The 27,246-nt window shown below is 40.9% G+C and overlaps 1 protein-coding gene across 2 annotated transcripts in view; it reads right to left on the bottom strand.

Annotated features, from left to right (window-relative positions):
* Nucleotides 1–26,885, bottom strand: part of WLS (Wnt ligand secretion mediator) — a 131,127-nt gene extending 104,242 nt beyond the window's left edge. Inside the window, exon 1 of one of the 2 annotated variants that reach the window (XM_017532178.2) lies at nt 26,085–26,885. In XM_017532178.2, coding sequence (XP_017387667.1) covers nt 26,085–26,190 — 106 coding nt within the window. In that variant the 5' untranslated portion in view covers nt 26,191–26,885. The remainder of the gene's footprint in view (nt 1–26,084) is intronic. The other variant, XM_017532182.2, reaches the window with a different exon arrangement.
* Between the last annotated feature and the right edge of the window lie 361 nt (nt 26,886–27,246).

Here is a 27,246-nt window from a genome sequence, read left to right as displayed (position 1 = left end):
CACAACCTCCGCCTCCTGGGTTCAGGCAATTCTCCTGCCTCAGCCTCCTGAGTAGCTGGGATTACAGGCACGCACCACCATGCCCAGCTGATTTTTTGTATTTTTAGTAGAGACGGAGTTTCATCATGTTGACCAGGATGGTCTCAATCTCTTGACCTCGTGATCCACCCGCCTCGGCCTCCCAAAGTGCTGGGATTACAGGCGTGAGCCACCGCGCCTGGCCCCTGCCCTGAGGGATTTAAGGCCTAAGTGAATAGAAAGCAAATGGGGAACAAAATGAGATAAAATGTTCACATCTCAGACTGTAGTGTATATAACTCATGGCTGTATGTTTGAAGATTTTATGATAAAATCCATATTCTTAAGAACACATGTAGGGAAGATTTTGGCCATTTCTTTAACATCCTCAAAACAATACCTACCAGAGAAAAAGCAAACACTCCTACAAGCATCAATATTCCACTTCTGAGGCCAAAGTACAAAGCGGGCTCAGACAGAAACCTGGGCAAAGGAAACTTATGCTGCACATATGTACTATTTTTCAGAGATCTAAATGATTTTTTTTCTCTCTGCCCCAAAGAATCACATATGAAAGTTTTCAAAGAATTAGTAAAGAAAAACAGTGAAATCTGGTGCTGAAGGAACAGTGGACTGTAGACAGTATCAGAAGTCTTGAGGCAACTCAGAGATTCAGAAGGGTGACAGACAGAGGCAGTTTCCACTGGAGGAAAGAGCAATGTAGGATGAGCAATTTACTGTACCTGTTGATTCACGTAGGATGCAAACAGAAGAGAGAAGTCAAAGATGTTCCCAAATTTCTTGCATAGGCAGCAGATGAGTGATGTCATTCAAAGGAAAATGAATGACATGTCCTATCACAGAATTTGTAGAAGCTGGAGGTGTATAGCTTGTTTAAAAGGGGAGGGTTGCAGATAAAAGGTCAAATATATGAATGACTAAGATGTGGAAGAGGAATTAGATTTACTCTGGGTCATTCCAATGTTGCAAATTCTCAGGAAGGAAATCTGAGATCAATAAAATCAAATTGGCCCAAAGTTCACCAGATCAGTTGAAGAAAATGAGCCGGTGGCTCCTGTGTGAGTGGAGGTGCTCCGCAGTAACACTTGGTGAGTGCAAAGGATGCAGGGGACATTTGAGCACCGGGTAGGGATGGAAAGATGACTTTTAGGGTCTTTACTGTCATTATTATTCACTGAGCATTCTTCACCTAGAATATTTAGAGCTTCGATTCTGGGCCACGAGTTGATCTGCTATTCCTGAACTACTTTAAATTTGAGGATAAGAATCTTGGTAGAATGAATTATCCTATGACTTATGATTGCTCAGTTCTAGCAATGGATATGCTATTAACCAGGCAAATTATTCAATCTTGGGCCTTAGTTTTCTCAACTGTAAAAGGCAGTATTTAAGCTGTTATGCACTTTACCTCAACAATTGTAGGATTCTAAAGAGAATTTATGTACTCTATGTTATGATGAAAGTCATTCTTTTAAGTTTAAAAAAAAAATTCCTTCAAATTGGGGTCAATTTATGTTCCAAGAGTTCAGGCGGTACCTATCAGGCCCCTCCCCTCCTCCTTGTCCTTGTATTTTCACATCTGTTAGAGGAACAGATCTTAAGGGTCCTACTCTTGTTCTGTTATTGTTTGGGATCTGAATGAGTTCTGAGTGTTTTCTATCTTCCAACAGCTGGAGAGATCAAATAACTGTTCCTAAAAGCAAGGACAAGCCACAGCCAATTGTATATGTAAAACTTCATACTGATGTATTCAGCACAGTGAAATATAGCCCTATAATTTATACTATGAAAAGGTAGGTCTAATCCAATCATAATGAAGACCTTTAGGGGAAAACAACAAAAACTCTATTCCAGCTTCCAGCCAGTGGTCCGTATACTCACAGTCTAATACAACACAAAGACATTCCAATACAATGAAATAATTTGGATCATGTCCAGCCTCTGTGTTTCAGACTTAGCTCAAGAGAGCTAAGTCTATTTCTTATTCAATAGAAATGAAAGTCATAGCATATACTTCCCTAAGCCAAGAGATCATTGACAAAATTTGCTAATGAAATCAATTCATAACATTCATTCAGATTTTCATTTAAGCTTCTGGGTTCCTAATATATTTCTAAATTTACGCAGATTACCCTCTACAAAAAAATATGTCATAAGAGAAAACAATGATTACAAGCTAGCAAGGGACTTATGTTCACAGGAACAGCTCTTTATGTTGCTGAAGTCAGTTACAAAAACAGAGTAAGAAAAATTAAAAGCAAGAGCTCTAGACTCAGAAAAACTTGGGTTCAAATCCCAACTCTGTTACTCACTAGCAATTTAGTAGGGCAGCTTACCTAGCCTTATAGGATGCCAGTTTTCCTTTTGTAAAATTGTACTAAGGGTACTCACCTCATAAGTTTGTTTTGAGGATAAAATGATTAATATAAAAACCCTATTATAGTACCATGAAAACAGTGAGGCCTTAATGAATGTTAACTATTGATAATAACAATGTTATCAGCAAATGAGAAGAATTAGAACCCGGTGGGAGATGAAGACCTACTCCATGTTCTCTGTTCTGCCTTCTTCCCCTGAGGGATGTGTTCATCAACATTTAAGGAACTAGAAGGTGTACATCCTGGATGTTAAAAACAGGGGTTCTCCTCACTTATCAGTGAACAACCCCAGTACTAGAGATGATTTTATAAAGATTGTAACTTGAACATCTAAGATATCCCTGAGAAATATCCCAGGCATATCTTATGCAGCCTGTTATTTGAGGGAACACAGAATTAACCCTTGGTTTTATCCTTAGCAAAATGGGATTATAAAATCTTTTTTTCACAATTATCTTCACAAATTATTATAAAATAATTATGGCAGAGCCAAATCTATTGACATGGGTATTTGCTACCCTTTCCCCTCCTCCTCTTGGATAAAGAGAATGCTGGTTTTGCCCCTTCAGTCACAACCTCTCACCTGCCCCACGATGAGGGTTCAACTATTGCTGGCGGGTTATTTGGGTTTTCATGACACACAATCAAAAGACAGAGAATAGGTAGAAGAGATGGGCTTGGGTTCGGGGAGGGGTTTTACCAGTGGGAGTTTTGAGGAGATTTTGGAAGAGACACGTTAGCAACATCGAAGTAGATGGGGGAAAAAATTGGGATTTCTGGAAGTATTGCTAGAGATGACACATCCCCTTTACCATGCTTTGACAGTTAAAGAACAGAAGTTGTTAGATCACTTTAAATTCACCTTTGATTGCCTGTTTCTCTGACAGAATCCCTACCTGGAGACTGGACCAAAGAGGCCATGTTTTCCATAGAGGCAACATAAGCAAATAAGAGAGGTACAAAAACATGCAAACCTTAGGCAGGATTCATTGAGTTCATACATGACATGGGGAATATTGAAAAGACTGACATCTTAGAAAGGCATGTTAGGGTTGTGGGTCTAGACTGCATAAGGCTAGAGCTATGGCTGCACTAGGCCATCATCTTATTTTAATATTTTGTCCAAATTCTGGGCTTCTCACAATCAGAGACCTATACCTACCAATTTCCTCTTACTATTCTTGGCTGCCCGGTCCCCATTCCTCTACTCTGGGATTTCTCAAGTTTTGCACTAATGGCATTTTGGGTTGAATAACTATTGTGGGGGTTTGGCTTGTGCAATGTAAAATATTTAGCAACATCCTTGCCTTCTACCCAGTTGCGGTCAATAGCATCTTTCTCCCCCTTCCCCCTGCTGGAAAGTTCCGGGGCAGGGCAGGGGGAGTCTCCTCCAAACATTGCCAAATGTTCCCTGGCGGCAAAACTGCTTCTGGTGGAGAACCCCTGCTTTACCCCAATCACCCAGGCTTACAAGAAAAATTTCATACTCCATCAAGTCATTCTACAATACTTCATTTTCAGAGCTTCCAACTACAGAAATTCCAAGCTCTCAACAATTCATAACCATTACAGTTTGCCTCACGCTACACTGACTGCATCAGGCTATCATTTATAAATTACAATAATGGATATTTATTTTTTAAATATATTTGTTGGATATTTTTTATGTGCTAGGCATTGTGCTAGGTACTTAACAGGACAATTTTCATTCTTATACACAAGTAAGTGGTAGCTATTATTATCTCCATTCAGAGATGAGTAAAATGAAGACCTGAAAAATGAAAATAACTCATCCAAGGTCACAGCCAATAAGAGTCTGAACTGGGGTTTGAAGCTAATCTCTCCAAGGTCCACAGTCTCGCTTTGTCTCAGGCCACATTATTTCTCCAAATGAGAAAAACTAATACAGGGATACACAAGAAATACATTTACCCCAAGTTGCATGAGTTCAAACGGCAAGTCCAGCATGTAGACTGTCGTAGAGGGTGGTGCTCTCTGTACTGTGCAGACCATCAGCAGTATGGATGTCTTTATTCTAGGGACAGCAACAAGCTAATTTCTGAATTATGGATTTTCTACAGAAAACCAGAAAATGGTGGTTTCCTTTAAGTAGCAACCACAAGCAGTAGCTGGTTGCCATGGTAGCAGAGGTAAACTTAACCTTGACTGGGAATGCAATCACCAGAAAGGGACAGCAAGTATGGTCAGGAGTCTAAACCAGACCAGAGGTATTTTAACTGGAGAAGAAAAAGTCAAAGGAGAGAAATGATAGTCATCATCAGTTATTTGAAAGGCTATTATCTAACTGAAGTGAAGCACACATTCTAGATTATTCTAAAAGGAAAATCCAGCATTAGTGAGTGGAAATTATAATGTGGTCATGGAAGCCAGTTTTCCACTGAATGATAAGAAAGAACATTTAACCATCGTATGTTCCAACTGGACTGAAACATTAAACAAGCTGTCTAGAGAGCAACAACTGCTAGAATGGGGAGATGCTGACAGGAAAGTCGTCTCTGTTGGGAGACCCAGTGTGGGTGAGACTGGGGTGGACAAATTCCCAGGCCCTCTCCCCAGCCAAAATCTGTTTCTCCAGAGAATTAGCAAATTGGGGATCCCTGTTGTAAACAGACAAATGGAAGGTCCACCGGGCAGAAAGCCCCAGCTGCTCATCAGTACAAGAGGAGAGGTAAACTACAATCTCACCTGGGAAGAAAATGCCATTTAGGTGACACCAAACCAAAGGGAGGAGGAACCTTGTGGGGGATGTTTTCCCTCTGTTCTGAGTAGATGATCATGGGATAAGGCGTAAGGGTAAAACCAGAAACAAACACAACAAACAAAAAACCCCATCAAGAATGAAGCGGCTTTCTGCTGTCTTGCAACCCTCAGACGCTCTGATGCCTCTTTCTTGGAATGTACCGCCACCTCCCGCTGCTTTGGCCTGAAAACTGCATTTGATTTTAAAAAGAAAATCGGCAACCATCCAGCTAGGGGATAGTTAGAGTAATAGTTGATTAATCCCTTTCTAATCACGAATACTACCTTTTGTTTCATTGCTCTTTATTTGCTCTACACCAACAATTCATTAAAAACATCTCACCCCTAGATTCAGTGAATGGATAGGACAAGTCTAAACCCAAACATTCCTCTTGGAAAACCAACCACATTGTAAATATGCAGGACCTGTCCAGGAAAATAAAACTGTTACAAAGTCAACCTCTACTGAGGCACACAGCCTCCTTTGGGGAAAAAAAAAAAAAAAAAAAAAGAGGTGCTGAAAAAATGACAGGTTTTTCTTAAAAAACAACAAAAACTATACTTACTCATTTTTTCATATTCAGCATGAAGAACACCTAAGAGAATTTTCCCTATCTCTTCATCTCCAGGGCACTCAAAGCATTTACAATCTCATTATTTTATACAACACCCATTAAGTGGGCACCAAAGATTGTTATCCTTCTTTGATTTCTAAGAAAGCAACTACAGAAAGATTAAACAAGTTGCCCAAGGTCGTTCAGTAAATTGAGATCCCTGGATTTTCCATTCAGTGATTGTTCTAGGGACACAGTGCAAAGTGACTGAATTCTCTAAACTTACCAAAACCCCTAAGTCTTACAGATATCTTCCCAAATTCACCCCACATGAGCTTTCCATCATCTAATCACAAATCTGCCACCACGAAGATCCCGGACATGAGTATCCTACCAGACCAGTGCCATGTCTGCCAAGATGCCTGGCGCTACACCTGACGGCTTTCGAATCACCATCAAACGATTCCTTTATCTACTGAAGTTGATTCTGCCTGGCTGCATCTGGGAAATTTTTAACCCCTCGATTAGCTATTGCACAGTTGGTTTAACTTGGATGAGACAGAGGACAAAATAGTAGTGGTTTAAAAAAATGCCTCCCCCATTCTGATTACAAAGGAGGCATGATTAACGAAGTGCCCTTTGTATCCAAGCTCCATTCTAAGAGAAACAGAGAGAGATTTTCCTTCCCCCTTTTTTGATGGCTGAGTCTTTTCCTACTTGTCTCATCACCCACACAATCTGTTCTCAGCCCAAACAGACAATCCAGCCAGTCTGTGGAGAGTTCCTAAAACATTTATGTCGTGAAAGCAGACAGGATGAACAGGACCTCATCTCGACAAAGGATGACGGGACATTCAGCAAAAGAGTTCACAAAGGGAAATACAGATGGAGGCCCAGAGCTGAATGCATTTGCCCATAGTGTCTAACACAGTGCCAATCCTTATGGGTACTTGTAAACCTTCTGGTCGATTTACAGCCACCTCCAGGTTTTATCCCCCAAATTCCATTACTTTTAGAAAAGAGTGTTTTAAAAGAAAATACAACTAACAAGGAAGGAGGTCCAAATCAGTGCTTTAAGAATCCTTCAGTTTCTCTAGACGTTTAAACATAAAAATAGCAACTTAGATGAAGATTTTAGTTCCAACACTACGAGATCAGGGTTGACATAATGCATATAAAATACTTAATACATTGCCTGGTGCATACTAAGTACTCGAATAATATTACCTAATATTTTCATCTTATACTACTCTATTTTACTAATTTTTATATATGACATGCCTGTCTACTCAGCTAAATAGATCCACCTTATCTGTTTTTTTTTTTTTTGTGTAATCCAAAAGATAAATGCCTTCATATAATTATTTTATTTAAGCCTTCAGATCTATAGTAGGTTACAAGCAGTAGAAGCAAACCTAGGTCTCGTAGTTGGCAAGTGGTAGATTACCCTACTGAGATCTCAATTCACAAATTTCACATCCAGTGTTTTATTTCAATCACACCACAAATGAACAGATTCTCATCTCTTGTGCCTCTTTGTATTCTTCAGAATTTAGCTGAGCGCTAAGAAATACCTTAATCATCATCTAAAATGAATTTCTAATCATAGGTGACCTAACATCTCTGAAGATTTATTTTAGCACCTTTAATAAGGAAGAAAAGAAATGGGTGGAAAAGCCCAACCATATTTGGCTTTGAGGAAAGACATGCCTCTGTTTTTATTTGCCAAGAGACAGCCTTAACAGGTCGATTTAGAAAGACAAGAGGAAGCATGAGGGATTCAATGATATACCTAAGGAGACAAATGGGGCTACAGCCAGATCTCCTGATACTCTGCTTATGGCTTTCTGTATTAAGCTAATCATTTAGCACTTTGAGTGAGGTGAATCTTGACTTGGATTACGCACATCAAGTTGTGTTTCAGATGATGATTCCATACTTCAAAGGCCCATACCAATCCCCATTATAAAAAAAAAATCGGATCTAAAAAATGCCTAAAACTCAGTCTTTTTCACCTAACTTAGCCCTTAACAACAAACTGTCTTATTTTATGGATCTTGTTTTCCCAATCAAATTTAAGTTGCTGGAGGGCAAAATCCATGTGTTTGCTCCTTCTGTAGCCCATGGCTAACCTAGTTCAGGACTTGTAGCAACTTGTGCTCCTCATTGCTTGGTCTGCCTCACAGCCTCCTAGATGTCCCAAAGAACCCTGAGTCACCATAACATCTACTGAATTTCCCAACCATCCCCAGAACTACTGCTCTGCTTGGGCAGTCATTAAAGCTTCTCTTCTGCCTTCAGGATCTTCATTTCAGCTGCCAGAACATCCTGTTGCCATCCATTTCACACAGACATCCAGCCCAGCAGGAACACGTGTTGCAATGAGCTTTGCTTCAAAGCCAGCAGCCTGGCCAAGTTCCAGGAATTGTCACTAATGATCTTCACCAGCTACTTGGTGCTCAACAGTGATCTCTGAACACACACACACACACACACACACTCCATTTCCAATATTGCTCTAGTTAGAGGAGCTGCCTAACACAGGTTGGTTCCATAACTTATTTTATTCTTTAATTGTTACAGAGAACTTATGTCATCAAAACAAGCAAACCCTCCAAATACACTCTCTGCAATGCAGCAGTGGCCTCCACCAACTTACTCCTTTTTTTCTGAGATGGATTCTTGCTCTGTCGCCCAGGCTGGAGTGCAGTGGTGTGATCTCGGCTCACTGCAACCTCTACCTCCTGGGGTCAAGTGGCTCTTCTGCCTCAGCCTCCCGAGTTGCTGGGACTACAGACACATGAAACCATACGAGGCTAATTTTTGTATTTTTAAATAGAGACAGGGTTTCGCCATGTTGGGTAGGCTGCTCTCAAGCTCTAGAGCTCAGGTGATTCACCCACCTCGGCCTCCCAAAGTGCTGGGATTACAGGTATAAACTACCGCACCTGGTTCCACCAACTTATTTTTAAACTGAAGGCCTAACAAGGGCATCAGTTTCTTTGATTGTAAGAGACAGGAAACCTTGCTCAAAGATACTTCATCAAAACTAAATTGACCAATCAATTAGTAAGGTGATACTGAAAAATATCTAGAGATAAAGCAGTCTTCTAGTGGTTGTTTTGATAAATCAAATGATGTCAACAGATCTCATTTCTCTACAGTCACTGAATTCCACCCTATATTTTATTAGCTTCATTCTCAGGCTTCATTGGAAAGACCTCAGCAATTCCAGGCTTATATTCTGTGAGTTCAAATTCAGTAAGAACCAGAGAGGATATCTCTTCCTGGTAACCTCCACACAAATCTCAGAATTCACTCCAGTTGACTAACTTGAGGCATGAATCTACTGTGGCTAGTGCTTAGCTTGGTCATATGTCCATCACTAGAATCAGAAGTGAAGATTCTCTTAAGCCACATGGACTGAGAGTGGGGAAGAAAATCTTCCACAAAGAAGATTCAGGCAGATCCTGCTGTCAAAACAAATAGGCGAAATACTGGGCAGCCAGAAAACACCAATCCTTCTCCCCAATAAATCTTCCTTCTTTTCCTAATCTCCAAGAAGTTGTATTACTGGGATGATCCAACTTTGAAAATAGTATATTAAGAGAAAGAAACAACAAGGCAAGTCAGTGTGTTGCCAGTAAGCACATGAAAAGAGGTTTACCATTACTGTCAATCAAAGAAATGTAAATTAAAAGAATAAGATATCCTGGCACATTGGGAAACATTTTTTAAATAAAAGTAATCACCAGTACTGGCTAACATGCAAAGAGACAGACATTCCCAGATTTGGCTACTGGGTGATATGATTATCACTCACCATCAAAATCCTTAAAAATGTGCATTTCATTTTACCTAAGATAAATTCACAGAAGTGAATTTACTAAGGAAATAATAAAGGACATAAATAAGAATTTAAATACAAAGAAGCTTTCTCCAGTATTGTTTATAATAACCCCAAACTAGAATAATTCTAAATGTCCAACAATAGATTGAGCAATTTAATTATTATAGCCATACTAGAAGTTATCATACTGACACTAAAAATGAACTTTCAATGCATGTTTATTAGCATGGCTTAAATAAGTAGAAAGGCACAACACAGAAGAATTAATAAAGTGGGCAACCATAGCATCATTCACTAATGAAACCTAGTAAATTAGTTTCACTCTCATCCCCTAGGCACTGGCTCCTCCTTTAAGATTTACCCCAGGGTTCTAAAGACCCAGATTCTGCCCGGAGAAAGAGAAAAACAACTGGACATCCTCAGCAGGCTAAAATATGTTGAATAAATATGTAAAGAGATATTCAAAAACTGTTATGGGAGCGGCTTGCTAGGCAGAGGAAAGTGAAGAAGATGGACCACAGCTGGCATTTTCTTGTCCTGGAAGAGAGCTCAAAAAGTAATGCTTGGCTAATATACAGTGATTTCTATCACAAATAATTCATATATTTTTTAAACTACTCTTTTTTCTTGTTCTTCAGCCTATCATAATGCAATTAATATTCAAATCCCCAGAGTTCTTCCCTCCACAAACAGCTACTGCGTTGCCAGACAAAACATACCACAAACAGTTATTCCCCATCTCAGTTTTTATAACCTTAAAATATAAATATGCCTAGTAGACTGGCCTATTTTAGAGTGTTGTTGGGGAGATCAAATAAGATGATTTCTACTAACGTGCCTTTAAGGATGATAAAAGCACTATACAAATGTGAGGCATCAGGCATATCAATGCATTACCTAGATTTACCAAACACAAAACAAAGCATGGGAGGGTTCATGGCAGGCCTCTGTCTCCTCCATAACCCTCATGTTCTTTTCCCTGCAATCATTTCAGAAAACCAGATGTTTGTTTGCCAAGTTTCTCTGTAGCAAAAGGGCAGGCCCTCTCTACATTCAAATTGGCTGAAGTTGGTGTTTCTAGCTGTTGAAACTTAGGAAATAATGGGAGAAAATGCCAAAAATAATCCAAAAAGCAGACAGGCACATTTTAGAGACTGGAGCCCTAAGATGGAAAAAGGTAGCAGGATGAACAGGTATAGGGTTAATGGTTTTCATATTATTTCATTCAAGCCACAACAATGACAAATCCTAAAGATATAAACTTCTGAGAGTGAGCATTCTTTCAGAATTAGCACACAGGACTCCTATTAGCAATATTTGATAGTGCTCCAAATATCTTCCCAAAGGAAATCACTGCAGAAAAAAACAAAGTTCTTCATTGGTAGGGCTGTGCTTGTATACCATGTATACAAGCTGTTTCTTGTATAGTCTCTTAAAAGAGACTATACAAGAAACAGTATGTTTCTTTATTTTAAAAAATGGCAAAAACTTAAATAAAACATGGATGGAGCAATAAGAAGTACACTGAAGTTCTTAAATGCCCTTTTTAAATCCCCACCCCAATTACGTCCCTCCCTTGAGGATATTTACAATCCGCTATGACACATGCTCTGTACCTTCTTGGTTCAAGGAAAACACACCTACAGCATTTCAAATTAACTACTGACCCTTACTCTCACACTATAAACAAACCCTTTTCACAATCTCAATTGCATTGTGTCCACATTGATTAAAGCTTGAAGCCTGGTGACCTCATGTGGTGTTAACTTCTCCCATGCACCAACAGCATTCCGCCTTTCTACTCAATTACCCCCTTTGGTGCCAGAGGATCGCTACCCAATGAACACATACAATGGACTTCTGCTTCATTACACTAACCAACAGCAGGATAGAAATAAGCAGAAGAGGAATAAACAAGCTAATTTATCATGAGGACAGAGCAATCTTTCACCAGTCTCACCATGGAAAAGTTCAGTGGTTAACGGGAACATCAATAGTCTGGGGGTGATGTTTATGATCTTACAGATTATGGACAAAACCACAACAGAACCCCAAACTGACTAAGGAATTCTGCAGATTAGCAGGTGTGAACACATGCACACAAAACCCATGCCTTAAAACTCCGGGGTCCTACATAAAACCTACTCAGTAATTATTTTGGGAAGCACAACCCTGGGCTTCGGATAACGTGAGCTGACACTCTGGTAATTTGCCCCAAGTGTTCAACCTAACCGTGGGGCCCCTCTTATTTATCTTTGACAAGGTGGTCAGGAGGGACCCAGCCTCTTTGTGAGAGGGGTCTGGTGCCCTCCCTCCCCCGCTTCATTAGGCATGGCAAGGGCACAGCGGTTGATTAAATTAACAACTTTGGAGGGCTTCAGTCCCAGTTCCCAGACATTAGCACCATCATCCAGAACAAATTAAAAGTCTCACAGCAATTAAGCAGATTTTGAAAATGAATTTCCCATGGTTCAATGGCTCAACCACAATCTTGAGTTAAGTATCAGAGAAGAGTGTTGAAGGAAAAGAAGAGGAACTGACTGCTGAATTTCCAAAGCAAACACACAACTGGTAGAAGCAGCATACACAATAAACTTCTGAGCCTCTGCTAAGTAGGCTTATACATTTCTTTGATAGCAAATTGGAAATATTCAGTCACAGAAGGGGAAGGAATAAAACATTAACAGAATGGTTATATCAAAATGGTGCATTTTTTTCTTTGTTTGTATGTCATTTAACAATATTGTATTCTTGTTCAAAAATATAAATAGATATTGAGAGGGGACAAAAAATACCTACTTCCAGTCATGGGCTTTTAACTTCAAACAAGAAATTGTACATCCAACTCTGGAACTGGAATCAGCTACATTTCTCTGAACCAGTACAACCAGGTTCACAACAGGCAAAGACCTTGCATGCTAGCCTCCAAAGGACCCTGGGTGCTTTACTTCTAAGAACTCATTTCTGAGTCAAAAGAGTAAGATTAATAATAAAATAATACCTATCATATTCTAGGCGTGTACTCTTTGCCAGGCACTGTCCTGAGGCCTTGTTATACTTGCTTGCTTCCCTGTCAGCTTACATGCCTCGCACCTCTGCCTGGCTCTACTTGCAAGTCACAGGACTGGGTTCCTCTGAGCCCGTAGGCAGACATTTGGCACAGCTTGTGTGCAGGAACCTGGAGGAGTCCTGAATGTGTGAATGAATCCATTCCCACTCACCAGATCTATAAGCCGAATACAATGGAATGCAGAGGTAGTTACTTGAATGAATTATGTTTTCCTGTCAAGGGCATTTATGAAAGCTGACATCATAAATACATTATTGGTCTCTAAGTACAACTGTAAGTAAATCTACAAAATTCTTAGAAGGATAATTTTGAGAAATTAGTTTTCCATCTTTAAAAGTTTATGGAATATTAAACAAACTATGTGGGTCTTCTAAAAAAAAAAAAAAAAAAAAAAACCCTTCAAAATAGCCCGCCTGGAACAGAAGAAACATATTTATTTCTTAAAGACCGTAAATTTCAAAATTTGCATTACCAACAGTTCCATTTGGATATTCGGAATTTGGAAATACGTGTACTTCTGTGTGTTCCCTTCCTCCCACTAAACTCTAATCACCTTGTATAGACAACCAGCCACAGTCAATTCTCTGCCTTTATGGCCAAACAGGGACCAAAATATATAGCCCAGACATAATAATAATCAGCATAACAGTAGGCATTGGTAATGAAACTCTCCATTAGCGGTCAGAAAGCTCAGTTCAAATCTTATTTCTCACTACGTCATCCTTGGGCCTTAGTTTCCATAACATAATAGAAAAAGTTCTCTTTCCAACTCCAAAATTGTACCATTGTATAAATGTAAGCATGTGTGTTACGATTGCAGCACAATCTTTTATGTTCAAGTGAATAATAAAAACCCTCCCCTATTTAAATAGTAATAGCCTGGAATATAATGTTATAAAACTTAGGGCAGACCTCAAAGCTTTAAAGTTGAAGCATTTTAGTTGCCTCCACAATAGGTCCAAAATGCAAGGCATTTATCTCTTCATTTCTTCAACAGATATTATTGGGTACCTACGTTGCACTGATCTGTGGTAACAACCATAGATAAAGGTGAGTCAATTAGACCATCCTCGTTCTCACACAGCTTATAGTTTGACAGAGGTTGTATTTTAATGATGATTTTTTATTTAAAGTTTCTTATAAAACAGCACTAAAATTCTCGCTGTTTCAGAAGTGATTAATATTTTATTTTTAAAAATAATTTTCCTCCAAGTTTGACTTTCAAAAGTCTTTGTCATTTATGTCATATCTAGAAGCAAAAAAATTTCCCAGTGGATGATGACTCCAATTTGATCATGTAAAACAGAAGTACAACTGGGTTTCGCTTTGCAGCAAGCAAAGAAGGAATAGCTTCTTCCACCTAATGAGTGATATCCATTTAAAAGTCATGCTACCTGGGCTTATCTATGCTCTAAAGAGCCATGAATACTGGCCCAGTATTTTAAAAGACAAATATTTAGATTCAGATTAAATGTTGGTTAAAAAAAAAAAAACTAAGCTAATCACTCTAATTTACCAAATATATGAATGACATGCTTCTTGGACTATTCGCTAGCATAGATGTTGCCTAATAGGAAGGCTATCAAGCAGGGTGGCTGGGTTTCTAATTTTATCCAATACATTAAGAGGCAGAAATAACCTGTCATTGACCTTACAAGACACAGGTTGACTCCAGAATAAGCAAACAAACAGACTTGAAAAGTTAATTACTACGGGTAACCTCTACTTTAGGGAAATGGCTTATATATATTAATTAATCTCACACCTATGTGCAGGCTCCCAAGAAGATGACTTGTGCTCTCTCATTTAAGTCCCAAACCCCCTGTGACTCAGATATTTTGGGTTGAGGAAACTGAGGCTCACAGAATTTAAATGGTTTGTCTAGGTTATGAAACAAGTTTCATAACAAAGAGATAAATCAAATTACTATCGATCAACCATAAAACCACATTCCATCAGTTATAGAAATCCAAACACTTTGAATGGAGGGATCAAATTTCTCAAGGATTAAGCCTCTCATTTAACACAAACTATCATATGGAAAACCTCAAGCCAACACTGTGTTATTTTGTAGAGTGACTATTTCTCAAGAATCCTATAAGAAGCCGACATTATCAAGAGGCAACTTTCAAAATTCCTGCAACAGTTCTGTTAAGTGGGAAGAGTTAATGTCTTTCCTTTACACAGCTGGTTTAAGTAATTAGCCGAAGTTCTAACACAGAAATATCACTGCCTCACGTATACACTAATCCTGACTTGGTTAAAATCCCAAACATACTGCTCATGGTTCTCCTAAATTTTCTTTCTCTTTTTCAAGAAGTGGGTGGGGGAGGGAGGGAAGGTACTGGGGGAATTCTTCTGATTCTGTAAAAACAGAAACAAATGCTAATTAAAAGATGACCTTAATGCCCTTTCGGTTTAAAAATCTTGAGCATTTACAAATTATCTTGTTTTTTTCTCTTTCATCAACTATTACCCAGAAATACCTCATTCTCATAGAGCCAAGCTCTGTTCTGTTTGGGCACGTTCAAAGAATAGTGCCAGGGATTTAACACTGGCATGCTCATAGACCTGCAAATTCTGAAATTCAGGGGGAGGTATGAATCAAAAGATGGCGGAGGTCCCACAGTTGTGTCAGGGCCAAGCCCCACCCCACCCACATCCTCATATGATCCTCAAGAAGCGAAACCTTTCTGAGATGTCCTATAAGTGACAGAGGGGCCCAATGTGCAGTCTTTTCAAAACCTCAGTAAAAATCTTATCCACTTAGATAAGATTTAAAACCTTTCTGAGATGTCCTGTAAGTGACAGAGGGGCCCAACGTGCAGTCTTTTCAAAACCTCCGTAGAAATCTTATCGACTTTGCTTAGCCCGGATACCCAGGGATAAAGTAGGAGCCTGGTTCACACAAGCCAGAACTAGCTCAACAGAACAGAGAAAAGAAAGGAATGTGGGGACGCGTCTTTTCTCTGTCTTTTCCACGTCTGAGGCATTCTGCTCTGGGGCAAATTACAACATAACTAAAAGCAGATAAAATACAGGAGAACTGAGTAAAAGAAACAGGACCTCAAAAAGGAGGGGCTCTGCCTCGAAAGAAGGCTGGAATTCATAAAACATGGAACCTAACTTTTTTAGTGGTGATCACCTGAAGGCAAGCTTGTTGAACAGAGACTTAAAAGTCAAGATTCATTTCAGCTAAATTAGATGGTGCAGAAAAATAATGCTTCGTGACTCTGCTCAGTTTCAACAAAATGAAAGACAGAGGAGGAAGAATTTACAGTACAATACTTGCACTGCTGGAATCACAAAAATATGCTTGTTAGTCACAAAGGAGGGGCCCCGCAACCTTGTAAGCCTTATTTTAGCAATGTGAATTTTCTGCTTGCAATTACCTTCAAAGTGAAGAAATGGCAGAGACGAAGAATGAGGAATTTTGTTGCTGCTTTTGTATGTAAATCTGACCAAAATATATAAGGCTATGTGACTTTCCCCCCCCGAGCTCACTACAACTTCGGAATTATGCCTGACACAAACATCCTCTGAAAGCACAGGAATTAGTCACAGATTTTTTTAGTCAAGGAAGCCTCAGACTGATAAAGTCTTAAAACCAGACACAGGACTGTGCTTTTTGGATTGGATAAGTAATGGCTATACTGCGTGGTTTTGGTGTGTGTTTTTTAAAGAGTTTTAAATGTACATTTCCCCAAGCAGGAGGAAGGGAATGTGCCACGCCCTCAGCAAGCAAGGAAGGAATTTAGTTTATGTTTTTTAAATTCTGTAGTGTTCTTTAAAATCCGCATAGCACAGCATAACATTCCACATAGTTCTGTTGTTCCATAAGGGATAAGCTAAGTATATTAAGGATACAAAGGGAAGGGGTGACAAGTTATTGCTATTTTATTTTCAAGTAACAGAAAAATCAATCTAGCTATAAAAGCACAAGTTGGGAATGTTTTACACATTAGCTTTATAATAGCCTTAGACAGAAATCAGATGAACTTCACACTGAAACTCTGTGGGATATGTATCTTTGGGGCACTGAGTGGCATTAGAAACTGAGTCCAAGCCATGGCTCTGCCTAATTGCATGAACTGAATGGCTTCCCTTTCCTGGGACCCAAATTCCTTCTAAATTAAGGTAGAACAAGATAGTCTCGAAGGCCCTTTCATCTTTGTGATTTAATACCGACAAGCTCTTCAGCTTCTGTTCAGGCCAAACACCACCCGAGTGCATGGGTACAATGGATCCAAGTAGCTGCACTCATGGACAGTGACAAAATCACACAGCTTTAGGGTGGGATCAAGTATTCTGTTGGCCTAGAATCTGTTGATCCTGTCTGCCAAGGTGGTGGGCGGGGGTGGAGGTACCATGGATCTGTGGAATGACTTGCCTAATATCCCAGAGACCCCTGAATCCCAGGCATTCTTATTCTGAATAGAGACTTTTAATCGATTTCTTGTCTCTTCCTTTGTCCTCATGTTACCACTCTTCTACAAGTCTGTTCTGCCAGTGAGAGTTGGCAAATCATCCCAGCTTAGAAGTATAGAAGTATAAAATGGCATAATCAAACTCATTAACAATGGATATAATGCAAAAGTAATAGATCTGAGCAAAAGCATGGGAGATTCTCTTGGGATTAAATGTGCATGCTTTAGGAGAAGATTTGGACTTGTGTTCTTATTTGTTAGCTTTCTGCAATAACATTACTATCTATCAGTTGGGGGTGGCTCATAATGAAATACTTGGTTATAGCACAGGAACTAATGTTAGAGAGCAGGATGACCTCCTTGAACTTTCAAACCCAAACCAAGTAAGGTTTTGGATCATTCCCATTCCTTCTGCCTCAACAGAACTACTAATTTGCAGGTGGTGGGCAAAGTGGTGATGGCGCAAAGAAGGAAAAGAGGCCAGGTGTGGTGGCTCACGCCTATAATCTCAGCACTTTGGGAAGCTGAAGCAGGTGGATCACCTGAGGTCGGGAGTTCGAGATGAGCCTAACCAACATGGAAAAACCCTGTCTCTACTAAAAATGCAAAATTAGCCAGTAGGGTGGCACATGCCTGTAATTCCAGCTACTTGGGAGGTTGAGGCAGGAGAATTGCTTGAACCCAGGAGGCAGAGGTTGCAGTGTGCTGAGATAGAAAAGAATGGATAATACATAGTATCATGTGTAAGTTTCCCCAGATCTAAGTAGAGAGACAAAGAGAAGTAGGAGAGATGGATTTGGATTAAGCAAATGATTTCAGTGCAAAGTCCTTTGGAAATCACATCTCTGATAGGTCTGGCTCAATGAGACACTCCAAAAAGTGCCAAGTCCTCAAGACAGTAGATTCCAGTGGTATTTAATGCTTGTAGCAATCCCCATGAGGAAAGAGGGCTCTGTTTCACATCACAGTTGAGAGAGGGAGTCAATGAGATTTTATGACTTATTTGGGATCATTGAGGCCACAGGTTGTCTGCAGAGTCCTAGCCAAGTTTCTCTCCACTATGTGATGCTGCTTTGAGACCAGAAGCTCTCTCTTTGGGAGGGGGTCAGCCAGGACTAAGGCAGCAGTTAACTGGCCTCCAACCAACTTTCATGAGCCTGTCCTTATTAAACTAGGGCTGAAGAAAAACTGAGTCAACCATTTACAGACTGATTATCTTCTTTCTAAAGGAAAATCATAATGCCTTGCCAAAACAAATGTAATAACGAGACCTTTTCTTTCAATTACCTCTGCTTTCTTGGAAATGTGTATCTGCGGATAAAACTTCAGAGTTAACCCAGGGAATTATCCAGATGTTTAAGAAGACCCTGTAATTCCTGTGGGCCAGCAAAGAAAGAACATCCCTTTGCCAGATTATATTATCAGAATGGAGTACTAGGGAGAAAGAAGGAGCAGAAAGTTAAACCTGAAGGTCCAGGATTTAAATACGCATAGCAGATAGAAATGTTAGCCCAGTTTTGGGGCATTGGGTGGCACTGGAAGCAGGTTTTGGAAATCCAGGCACAAACCGTGTCTTTGAAAAGATAGTCTCATAAATTTCCAGAGGCCTTCATTTTCTTTTCTTGAGTCTATATTCTACCTCCATCTTCCTGTTCCACACCCTCATTACACTCCCATTTCTTCAACGGCTACCTTCAGGACCTACTGTATATGCTAAATCCAGGGGGGCATTCAGAGGACCCACCATCTTGACAAATTTCCCATTACAACTCTCAGCCATCTTTTGCTGTACGCAACAATTTCCTTTTGGGAGTGTTGGCATATAATTTTCTCAGGTTCAGCCCTCCTTAGAATGGCTCAGAAGCACTGGTCAATATTTACAATGGCTGGTGTAGGAGGTTCTCATGTCTTAGGAGTTGAGATCCCTTGTTTAGGAAGTAACTAGTCCAATGATCAGTTACCATGCAGTGATGGAGCGAGTGGTTTGGGGAAGGGGTGGAAGCAAAAAAAAAAAAAAAAGCTTTCATCTTCTGTTGAATCTGTGTAGAATCAGTTTCATCACACTCACCCCTTTGTCTCCCTTAGAAATAGAAAGGACAATGGGAGAAGAGTGGCATCAGGCTTAAGAGCGTGGCTTAGGATTCAATCAAGGACTGTAGGCTTGAGTCTTAGCCCTCTCATTTACTTGCTCTGCACTCTTATTTACTATCTCTGCAACCTCAGAAAAGGTGCTTAAATGAGACTTAGATTCATGTGGAAATTAAAATACTTGCTTCTTTGGGATGATATGAGCATTAAGTGAATCTTTACATGTGAAACGCCTTCCACAGTCCCCCAGTCTTCCAATATGATTACTGCTTTTGCTTCCCTATAAGATTTAATCAGGGATAGAATGGGGGGATAGGGGAGGAGAGGTGGTAGTAAGAGACTATAGAAACTTAGTATTTTTACTTTATAAATTATACATCATATTTTCTTTTATTTAGCAATCCTTTTAGATTCGCCCTTTTATGAAAAGAAAAGTTAGAAAACACTACAGTTTGAGATCATTAAGTTTGAGAATTGGCATGCCTCAAGCTCTTTCTCTCCACTCTCCTCCTCTCCTTCCTACATCCCCATGCGGGCACTTTCTCTGGAGCTGTGCAGAGCAGTCACATTTATTACGCCACCATTGCAACCCTTCAGAGAAAAAGTAAGACTTAAATGAAATAGTCATGATCATCTCATGTCTTGATGCTCCCTGTGTCTCATTACCTCTCAGGGTCTCTATCAAAATCGAGGGCTGCAAATCTTTCAATAGAGAAAATCTCTTAGCATATTTTCCAAAGAACAAAATGTACCTATTCCTGCTGTCAGGGTGGCTATTTGTAGGAGTCTCTGGTTTAAAATGCCCTCGGTATTATGCATGGGTGTGCATATAAACAAAAATTCTCCATAGGGGAAAAGAATTTTCGACTTTCAGTAAGAGGCTCTTTTCTCAATTCCTCCGCCATCGCTGCCAACCCACACACTCTAAAAACCTCTCCAGCCTCCACTGATTCTTTCTTTCCTCTCCTTTGAGCAAATCCAGACTTACTGTATAACTACATATATGTTAAAATCACCATCTAGAGAAAATAAAACTGAGTAATCTTCCTGAAAGTAGCAGAATCTCAAACATTTGATGGTTAACAAACTTGGCTGCTTTAGTCAACTGGATGATTCATACAATTACGGGGACTGGTTAGAACTTGACATAGAATTGGTTGGACTGGCATAGGCAAACTTCTCAAGACATGCCCTCCCTCAGCCTTGGCAAGGCACTGTTTGGGTCTGTACAGCTGCACTCCATTTCATTTATCATCACATTTGATATATTTTCCTTTTGATGTTAGCTAGTTATAAAAATGAGAAATCAGTTTTAGTGCTATTCATCTTGTTTCCCTACATTCAGACCATTTTTATTCAGGCCTAGAAGTCAAGGTTTTGGGAAAAGTGGGAAGATCACCTAATGGTTGATAATCGAGGCTCTGATGTCAGATGGACTGGAGTTCAGTCCTAGCTTTGACCGTGGGTAGCTAGGTAACCTTGTGCAATTTTACTAGATCTTTCTGCACCTCAGTTCCCTTACATATAAAATGGGTACAAAAATACCAATTTGGCAAGGTTTTGTATGGATGAATTTAGACAGGTTTGGGCACATATTGCACATTCAGTACATGTTAAACATATCATTTTATTAATATATCTATTTCAAGATAAAATAATTAGTTGATGGTATAATTAGTAGGGCTTCTAATTTCATACCTTCTTGAATTCCCAATAAATAAGTGAAAATTATCTTGATGCTAGAAAACTACGTCCTAGGAAATCTTTTGCTGTAAATTTAGATGAAGAAGGGCTCTTTTCTACCCACAGCTCCCCTAGTCTACTCAAGCTTCAAGTGTTGTCTTTACTAACCCTGCCTCAGCATGCAGCCCTATCCTGGACACACAGTACACCCTAATAGCTATTTTGCAAATCAGGCAAGTAGCACACAGGAGCTTTAAACTAAGGACATTTACATAATTTCAACAGATTCTAAATTCTAAATCTCCATAGAAACACCTTTATGAGGAAGATAAGGTAATAATCTTTTTGCAGTTTATATGGATTTAAAAATTTAAAGGCCAAATTATTGCAAAATGTCATGTAGGCAGGGAAGGCCTTAAATCTCAATCTGGGTTTCAGGCAGGGAACCTGAAAGCCTCACAAAGCCACACATAACACTATTAGCTCAAGGAAATGTTTCTCATTGTAATAGGAAAAGGGAAAGTTCGAATAGAAGTCTAGACAGGCTGTCCTGAAAGAACAGTCAGATGAAAGAGCAATTAGAGACTGTTAGCACGAGCATGATTGCACTGCAAGAACCAAATAGCTTCGTTTTTTTTAAACTTGAATATTGTAATTAATTTCAATTGCTAAAAGAATTTCACTTTTTTAAAAAAGATTAACTTTTAAGATTGCACAGTACTCCTACAAATCACATTAGATACTTCTAGTAGGTAACAGAGGAAAACAATGAAATTTTATGAAATAAAAAGCAGAATCAAATATAGAAAAATATGGCCTAATATGAACCGAAACCAATTGATTAGTACTTTTCAAGATTCTCCCCAGATACTCAAATATTGAAGGATTACAACTATTGCATCATTGACACATTAAAATAAATCCAACAAGCTTAAAATCTAATAAATTGGGGAGCAAACACATATACTCTGCATAACTGTAGTTTTATTTAATTTCTTAAAATTCTGCAACTTCCAAATAAACAGCAGCAGAAACAAAAGCTCACATAAATGGGTCACAGTAAAGACCAGTTGCCTCCACTTAAACAATACTAGCACAATCATGTGGGCTATATCATTGAAAGAGGTAGATAATCCATGCACAATTTGAGAAAATTGATTACATATGTGTATATGTTCTATCTTACAGAGTATATATTACATTCTCAGCATTAAAGAGACCACTCACATAAGTTACCTTTTCAAAGAAACAGAGATCTTTCCTAAAGAAATAATAATTGGTGATTTGTTGATACTTATTTGGAGTTTATGTCTGGAATACTCTCATGTATGGGTATGCTTAAAACAGTGCAACAATTTTCTATTCATCCAGTTCTGATCTTCATACTCTTAATAGTTTTAGAACAGCTGGGAACGTGACCTGCTTTTTCAACCATTATATTCCCGAAACATGACTAATTTGAAGATGAGCAAATTGCACATAATGGGCCAGGGATTCAAGTTCATGATTTTTAGTCTGCACTCTCTTTTCAGGGTACATGGTCTCCTTCCCCTCCCTGCTTCCACCACCCCCACAGCTGCCTTTTCAGGAGCTAAATTCACCTAACATGAAATCAAAGGAAAATTATTTTTTAAGTTTTCTGCAGGCTTATTTTTAAGGAGGATAAAGATTAAGTTATATTTTAAAAAATATTTTTCTTTTCCTTCAGGGGTTATTGCATTTTTAAATAATTTCTAAATATTTGGAATGTATTTAGATGTATGTAGAATACTAGATGTATCAGACATATGGTTTCATAGCGGCTCAAAGTTTTTACAGAAGCATGATATAAAGCAGTGAATTTATAAATACCCCAAGTTCTACTATGTAAGATATTGCTTTCAGAGCCTTTTGGCAAAATCCCATTAAAGGTTTAACTTAGAGCTGAAACCTTTTTTTTTTTTTTTTTNAAAAAAAAAAAAAGCAAACTAATTTTTTTTTGGTAAGAAGGACATTGAAATAGGAGAATATATAAGCTGGCTAAACCAAAGCCAGTCCCTCGAGGCTATTTGCTTTTATAAATTTTCTTCATCAAATCTAGAAGGCTGCAACCAAACAGTCTAAACATCATGTACAGTTCTCTAAGTACTGAGAGAGTTACACAGTTTTAGAACTGAAAGGGACCTTAAACTCTTCCCTCTACCAATGAGGGGCCTGAAGCCTGCTGGTTAACTCACTTGCCTGGTCACTTTGGGGCTCATGGATTGTCACTGTTTTTTTTGGGGGGGGTGTTTTTGTGCTGTATATTTGTGTGTGTGGTATATGTGGTACTTATACCCTTACAAGCAAGAGCTTTGTTATTTATCATCTCTTCTTCCTAAGTTGCTCTGTTTACTCTCATCAGCCAAAAGAGTGATCAAAAAGAAAAATACATTCTGGCCAGTACAAAAGGAAAGTTTCCTTTTCTGACTTGGCCTACTGTAGATATATTAGAGACACTTCACACCCAGGACAACTGACTTCTTAAGTAGCAGTGGTAATGAGCTGCAGAGGAGTTCTCTTCTCACTGGAGAAAGCAGAGGAGGTTTTTGAACTTTATCTTGACTTTCCAGCCTACAAACTGTTCCTTCAACTACTGTTTCCGCTTGCCCACTTTGTTGCTATTCTTTCCTTAGTTTCCTCTGTTTTCCAGCTTAGGGAAATTTGGTAGGAAAATATATCATTTATATTTTGTTGATATTTATTTCCCATTTTGGGGCCCTTCCCAAGTTTTTAGATTTGTTTCAGAGCAAAAAAAAAAAAAAAATTACTTTCTAAGTTTAAGAGGAAAGGCTAAGTCACCGTTCAGTGTGGGCTGGCTCTGATCTGAACTGTAGACATGGCCTTTGCAACTGAGGAAGGAGAGGAGGTAAGCAGTAAACTTACACAGTTTCCTCCAAGAAGTATTATCCATAGATATTTTTCAAGGAAATTGTAATAAAGCAGTTTATTAATTGAGGGTAATCTAGTTAAGTTAGCACCTGCCACGGACTTTTTGAGGTTGTTGTCATTAACCAAATTCTCTGGGAAAAAACAATCTTTGGCACTACTTACTCCAGACAAACTCTGCTTGGACCAAACAAGTGTTATGACCCCGTAGTAACTGTAATGTCCACCAGCCACTCAGGAGTGCCCTTAGGGCTTCTCCTCATTGGTAGGATCCCAGAAATTCTGCTAGTTCCAGAAGTCCCCTAGGAAGCCTACATCATGGATAATAGGCTCTGCAAAGCTAGGAGATCAGCCTTAGAAAAAGGAGAAACACACCAACAAACACCAGGAAACTATGTGTAATGGTTTGCTGCTTGTGCAAAAACCTCAAAGAGGATGAAGGTCAGACAGGGATAATAGGCCAATTTAATTCTGAAAGCACAAGGTGCAAGAAATTTTAATTATGGTCTGCCGCTGAAATCACACAAGATCCAATGGCATCTAACTGCAACTGCTCATCAAGGGAGACAAGAGGTGTAATTGTAACCACTGCATAATCACTGTGAGGGCACAGGGAAGGCTGCCTTCAGCTCCCAGCAGAGAAGGTATTAAGAGCCTTGAAAAATCCAATACGGGGAAACATGGAGATTGCATGTAGCCAAACAGGAGCTCCTAACACAAAAGCCAAAACGTGTGTATGTATATGTGTGTGTGTATGTGTGTGTGTGTGCGCGCGCGCTGAGGATTTCAGAAATAAAAATATGAAGCTGTTTGACCCACACTGGAGACATAAGATTGGAAAACTCTGATCCCCTTTCTGCTTTGTGGATAAATGCAGACAGAGAAAAGAGCACTGTCTCCTTTAGGAATTTCTCTCCTTGAAGCTTCACCCACTCTCCTTTGTTTAAGACAATTGGCTTGGATGCTACCGTGATTTACAGTAGCAAACTCCCTTTAATTTGTTCCCATCAAACCCAAGTCTGGAGACAAAACGCACGCACACGACTCGAGGTGCCCAAGCCTGCGCAGCTCTGGCAGCCACGCTGCCCGCGCCCTCCGGGCGTTTCCCCCGCACCCCACATCGCGTGGGCGCCCGCAAAGGCACTCGGGGAGAAACCCCTCGTGGACTCTTCACTCCGCAAAGTTTAAGAAAGCCGTGAAGTAAGGAGACCGAACCTCCCATCCGTGCCCGCTGCAAAGTTGGCATTGAAGTTCGTGCCGGGATGTCCCAAATCTTGAGGGGGTGGGGGGCGCGAATGTGCAGAGAGCCAGGAGGATGGATGGAGACCGGGACACAGCGAGGGGAAGGGAGTTTTTCCGAGTGGACGGTCCGTGAGGCGGTTTTCTTCACCAGAAGCCTGTTTGACTCAGAGAGGTCTGGGAGGTGCACGCCAGGAGAGGTCTCCTGGGGCGGCGCAGCCGCGGGGGGGCCAGGGAGCTGTCACCTGCGGGGGACTGGAGTGGGGGTGGGGGACGCTCTCCTAAGTGCCAAGGGAGGACGAGGAATCCAGAGCCATCGGCTCTCGGGGCTCTAAGAAGTGGGGGGAGGGAGATTCGCGAGTGGGCAGGAGGCCAAAAGCAACACCTTTCGGAGACGCTTTTCCCCTCCGACCTCTCCAACTTCCCGCGGCGCTGGTCAAGGACTCCCTCCCACCCCACCCCACGTCCCGGCCCACAATTAGGACCTGTCCACGGCAGAGCGTAAGGTGGAGGGCGGCGGGGAAACAGGACGCGAAGGTGGGGACCCCAAAATGCAAAAACCCTCAGCCCCTAGCGAAGACGACCAAATGCATTCACACCACGCAAGTATCACAGCCGTGTAACAGAGCTCCGGGTCTGCGCCGGGCGCAGTGCCTCGACTCTTCTGTTGTTCCTAATAAAGTCGATTACGTTGCCCTCCCGGAGCTGATTGGAAGGGAACGGAGAGGAAAAGGGGGGGAACGCGGGAAAAAGCGGGGTTGGGGGGCGGCGAGCAATCAACTTTGTAACCCAGCGCTTCCTCGCGCGATCCGTCGCCATGCTTAAGATTCCCACCCCCGCCGCCCCCCTCTTGCCTTTCAAGTGGATACTGAAACTAGGCCAAAACTTTTTCCCCTCCTTTTCTCTTAGCCACTAGACTGGATTGTGCCCCACGGAGCCCCATGGAGCTCTGCTTTCTTAAGCACAATAGCCGGACTAATTAGATCATAGAAGCAAGGCAGTGATACTGTAACAAGTAGCCCAAGAGGCAAAGAGGGAAGGGGCCGGAAAAGACAGAAAGGGGGAAAAGTTTGCAGCTCTCGCACTTACCAATCAAGCCTCCCACCAGAAAGGCGATGATTTGGAACACGAGCAGAATCCCACCAACAATGCACAGCTTCTTGGTGCTCATGTTTTCTATAATTGCCCCAGCCATTTTTGCGCCCCCCCTTTTTCGTTTCTCCTTGAAATAAATGTTTTAGGGTGTGCTTTTTGCTCCCTTCTCTCACACACTCCCTCCTCCCTCGCCTCCTTGCTGGGCGCTGCAAAACTTCAGAGGTGCTGGAGCGCGGCGAGGATGGGACCGGGACGGAAGGCGCCCGCACGGATTCCCCGGGCGCAGCCGGCTCGGGCTCCCCCAGTGCCCGGAGCTGTGATTGTGGCCGCTCCGCCGCCTGTGGACGCTTAAAGGAGCAGGGAAGCGGATCACATGACGCCGCCTCCCTCCCTTTCTTCCTCCCTCCCTCTCGCGCTTCCTCCCTCCCTCCCTCCCACTCTTCCTCTACCCCTTGCCCGCCAGTTCGGGGCTCAGAGCTCCAGCGGGTGCTGACGCCCCGCTCCCGAGTCTGGCCTGCAACCTGTCCCGCCAAGGGCTGGTGCCATTTGGGGGTTGCTGTGGATGTGACGCGGGTTCCTCCTGCCCAGCCTCTCACGGGTTTCCTTTTCTGGTTTCCGAAGTGCGAGATTTATATCAGCAGCGGACCGCCTTGCAGACCTTTAACTTAGGCTTTGACTTTAGGAAACGGTCCCCACCCCACCCCCAGCTGCTAGAACTCTCATTAGGAAAGAGGAGAAGAATTTTTTTTAAAGGACCAATAGATGCCTAAGTCAAAACACAAGAGATGCGGAATAAAATCTCAGCTCGACTTCCTTCTACCAGGTTCCCAGCCTCGGTTATTGGGCACACACCCAGCTAAATTCCCCACGGCGCCCCTTGAGGAATCTTGCGCTCCAGCCAAATCAGACCACTGTTCGTTACTCCAGCGCGTGGACTTCCACAGCCTTACCGCTGGCTATTGCCTTAAAGAGACCATGTTCTACTCCAACAATTTTAAAACCTGATGTCAAACCAATTAGTCTAAGAAATCTTTCTAATTTTCCACACCACCTCCATGCAGTATCTCTGGGAAGTGAAACCCTCCAATCCTGTGTTTACATTTTTACCTCCTATTGTAAGGATTTGTGTGCACGTTTGTCTCCACCACTGAGCTGT

This window comes from Cebus imitator, unplaced genomic scaffold (genome assembly GCF_001604975.1).
Source record: "Cebus imitator isolate Cc_AM_T3 unplaced genomic scaffold, Cebus_imitator-1.0 Scaffold3, whole genome shotgun sequence".
Lineage (NCBI taxonomy): Eukaryota > Metazoa > Chordata > Mammalia > Primates > Cebidae > Cebus > Cebus imitator.
This window is presented reverse-complemented; position numbering and strand designations above follow the sequence as displayed.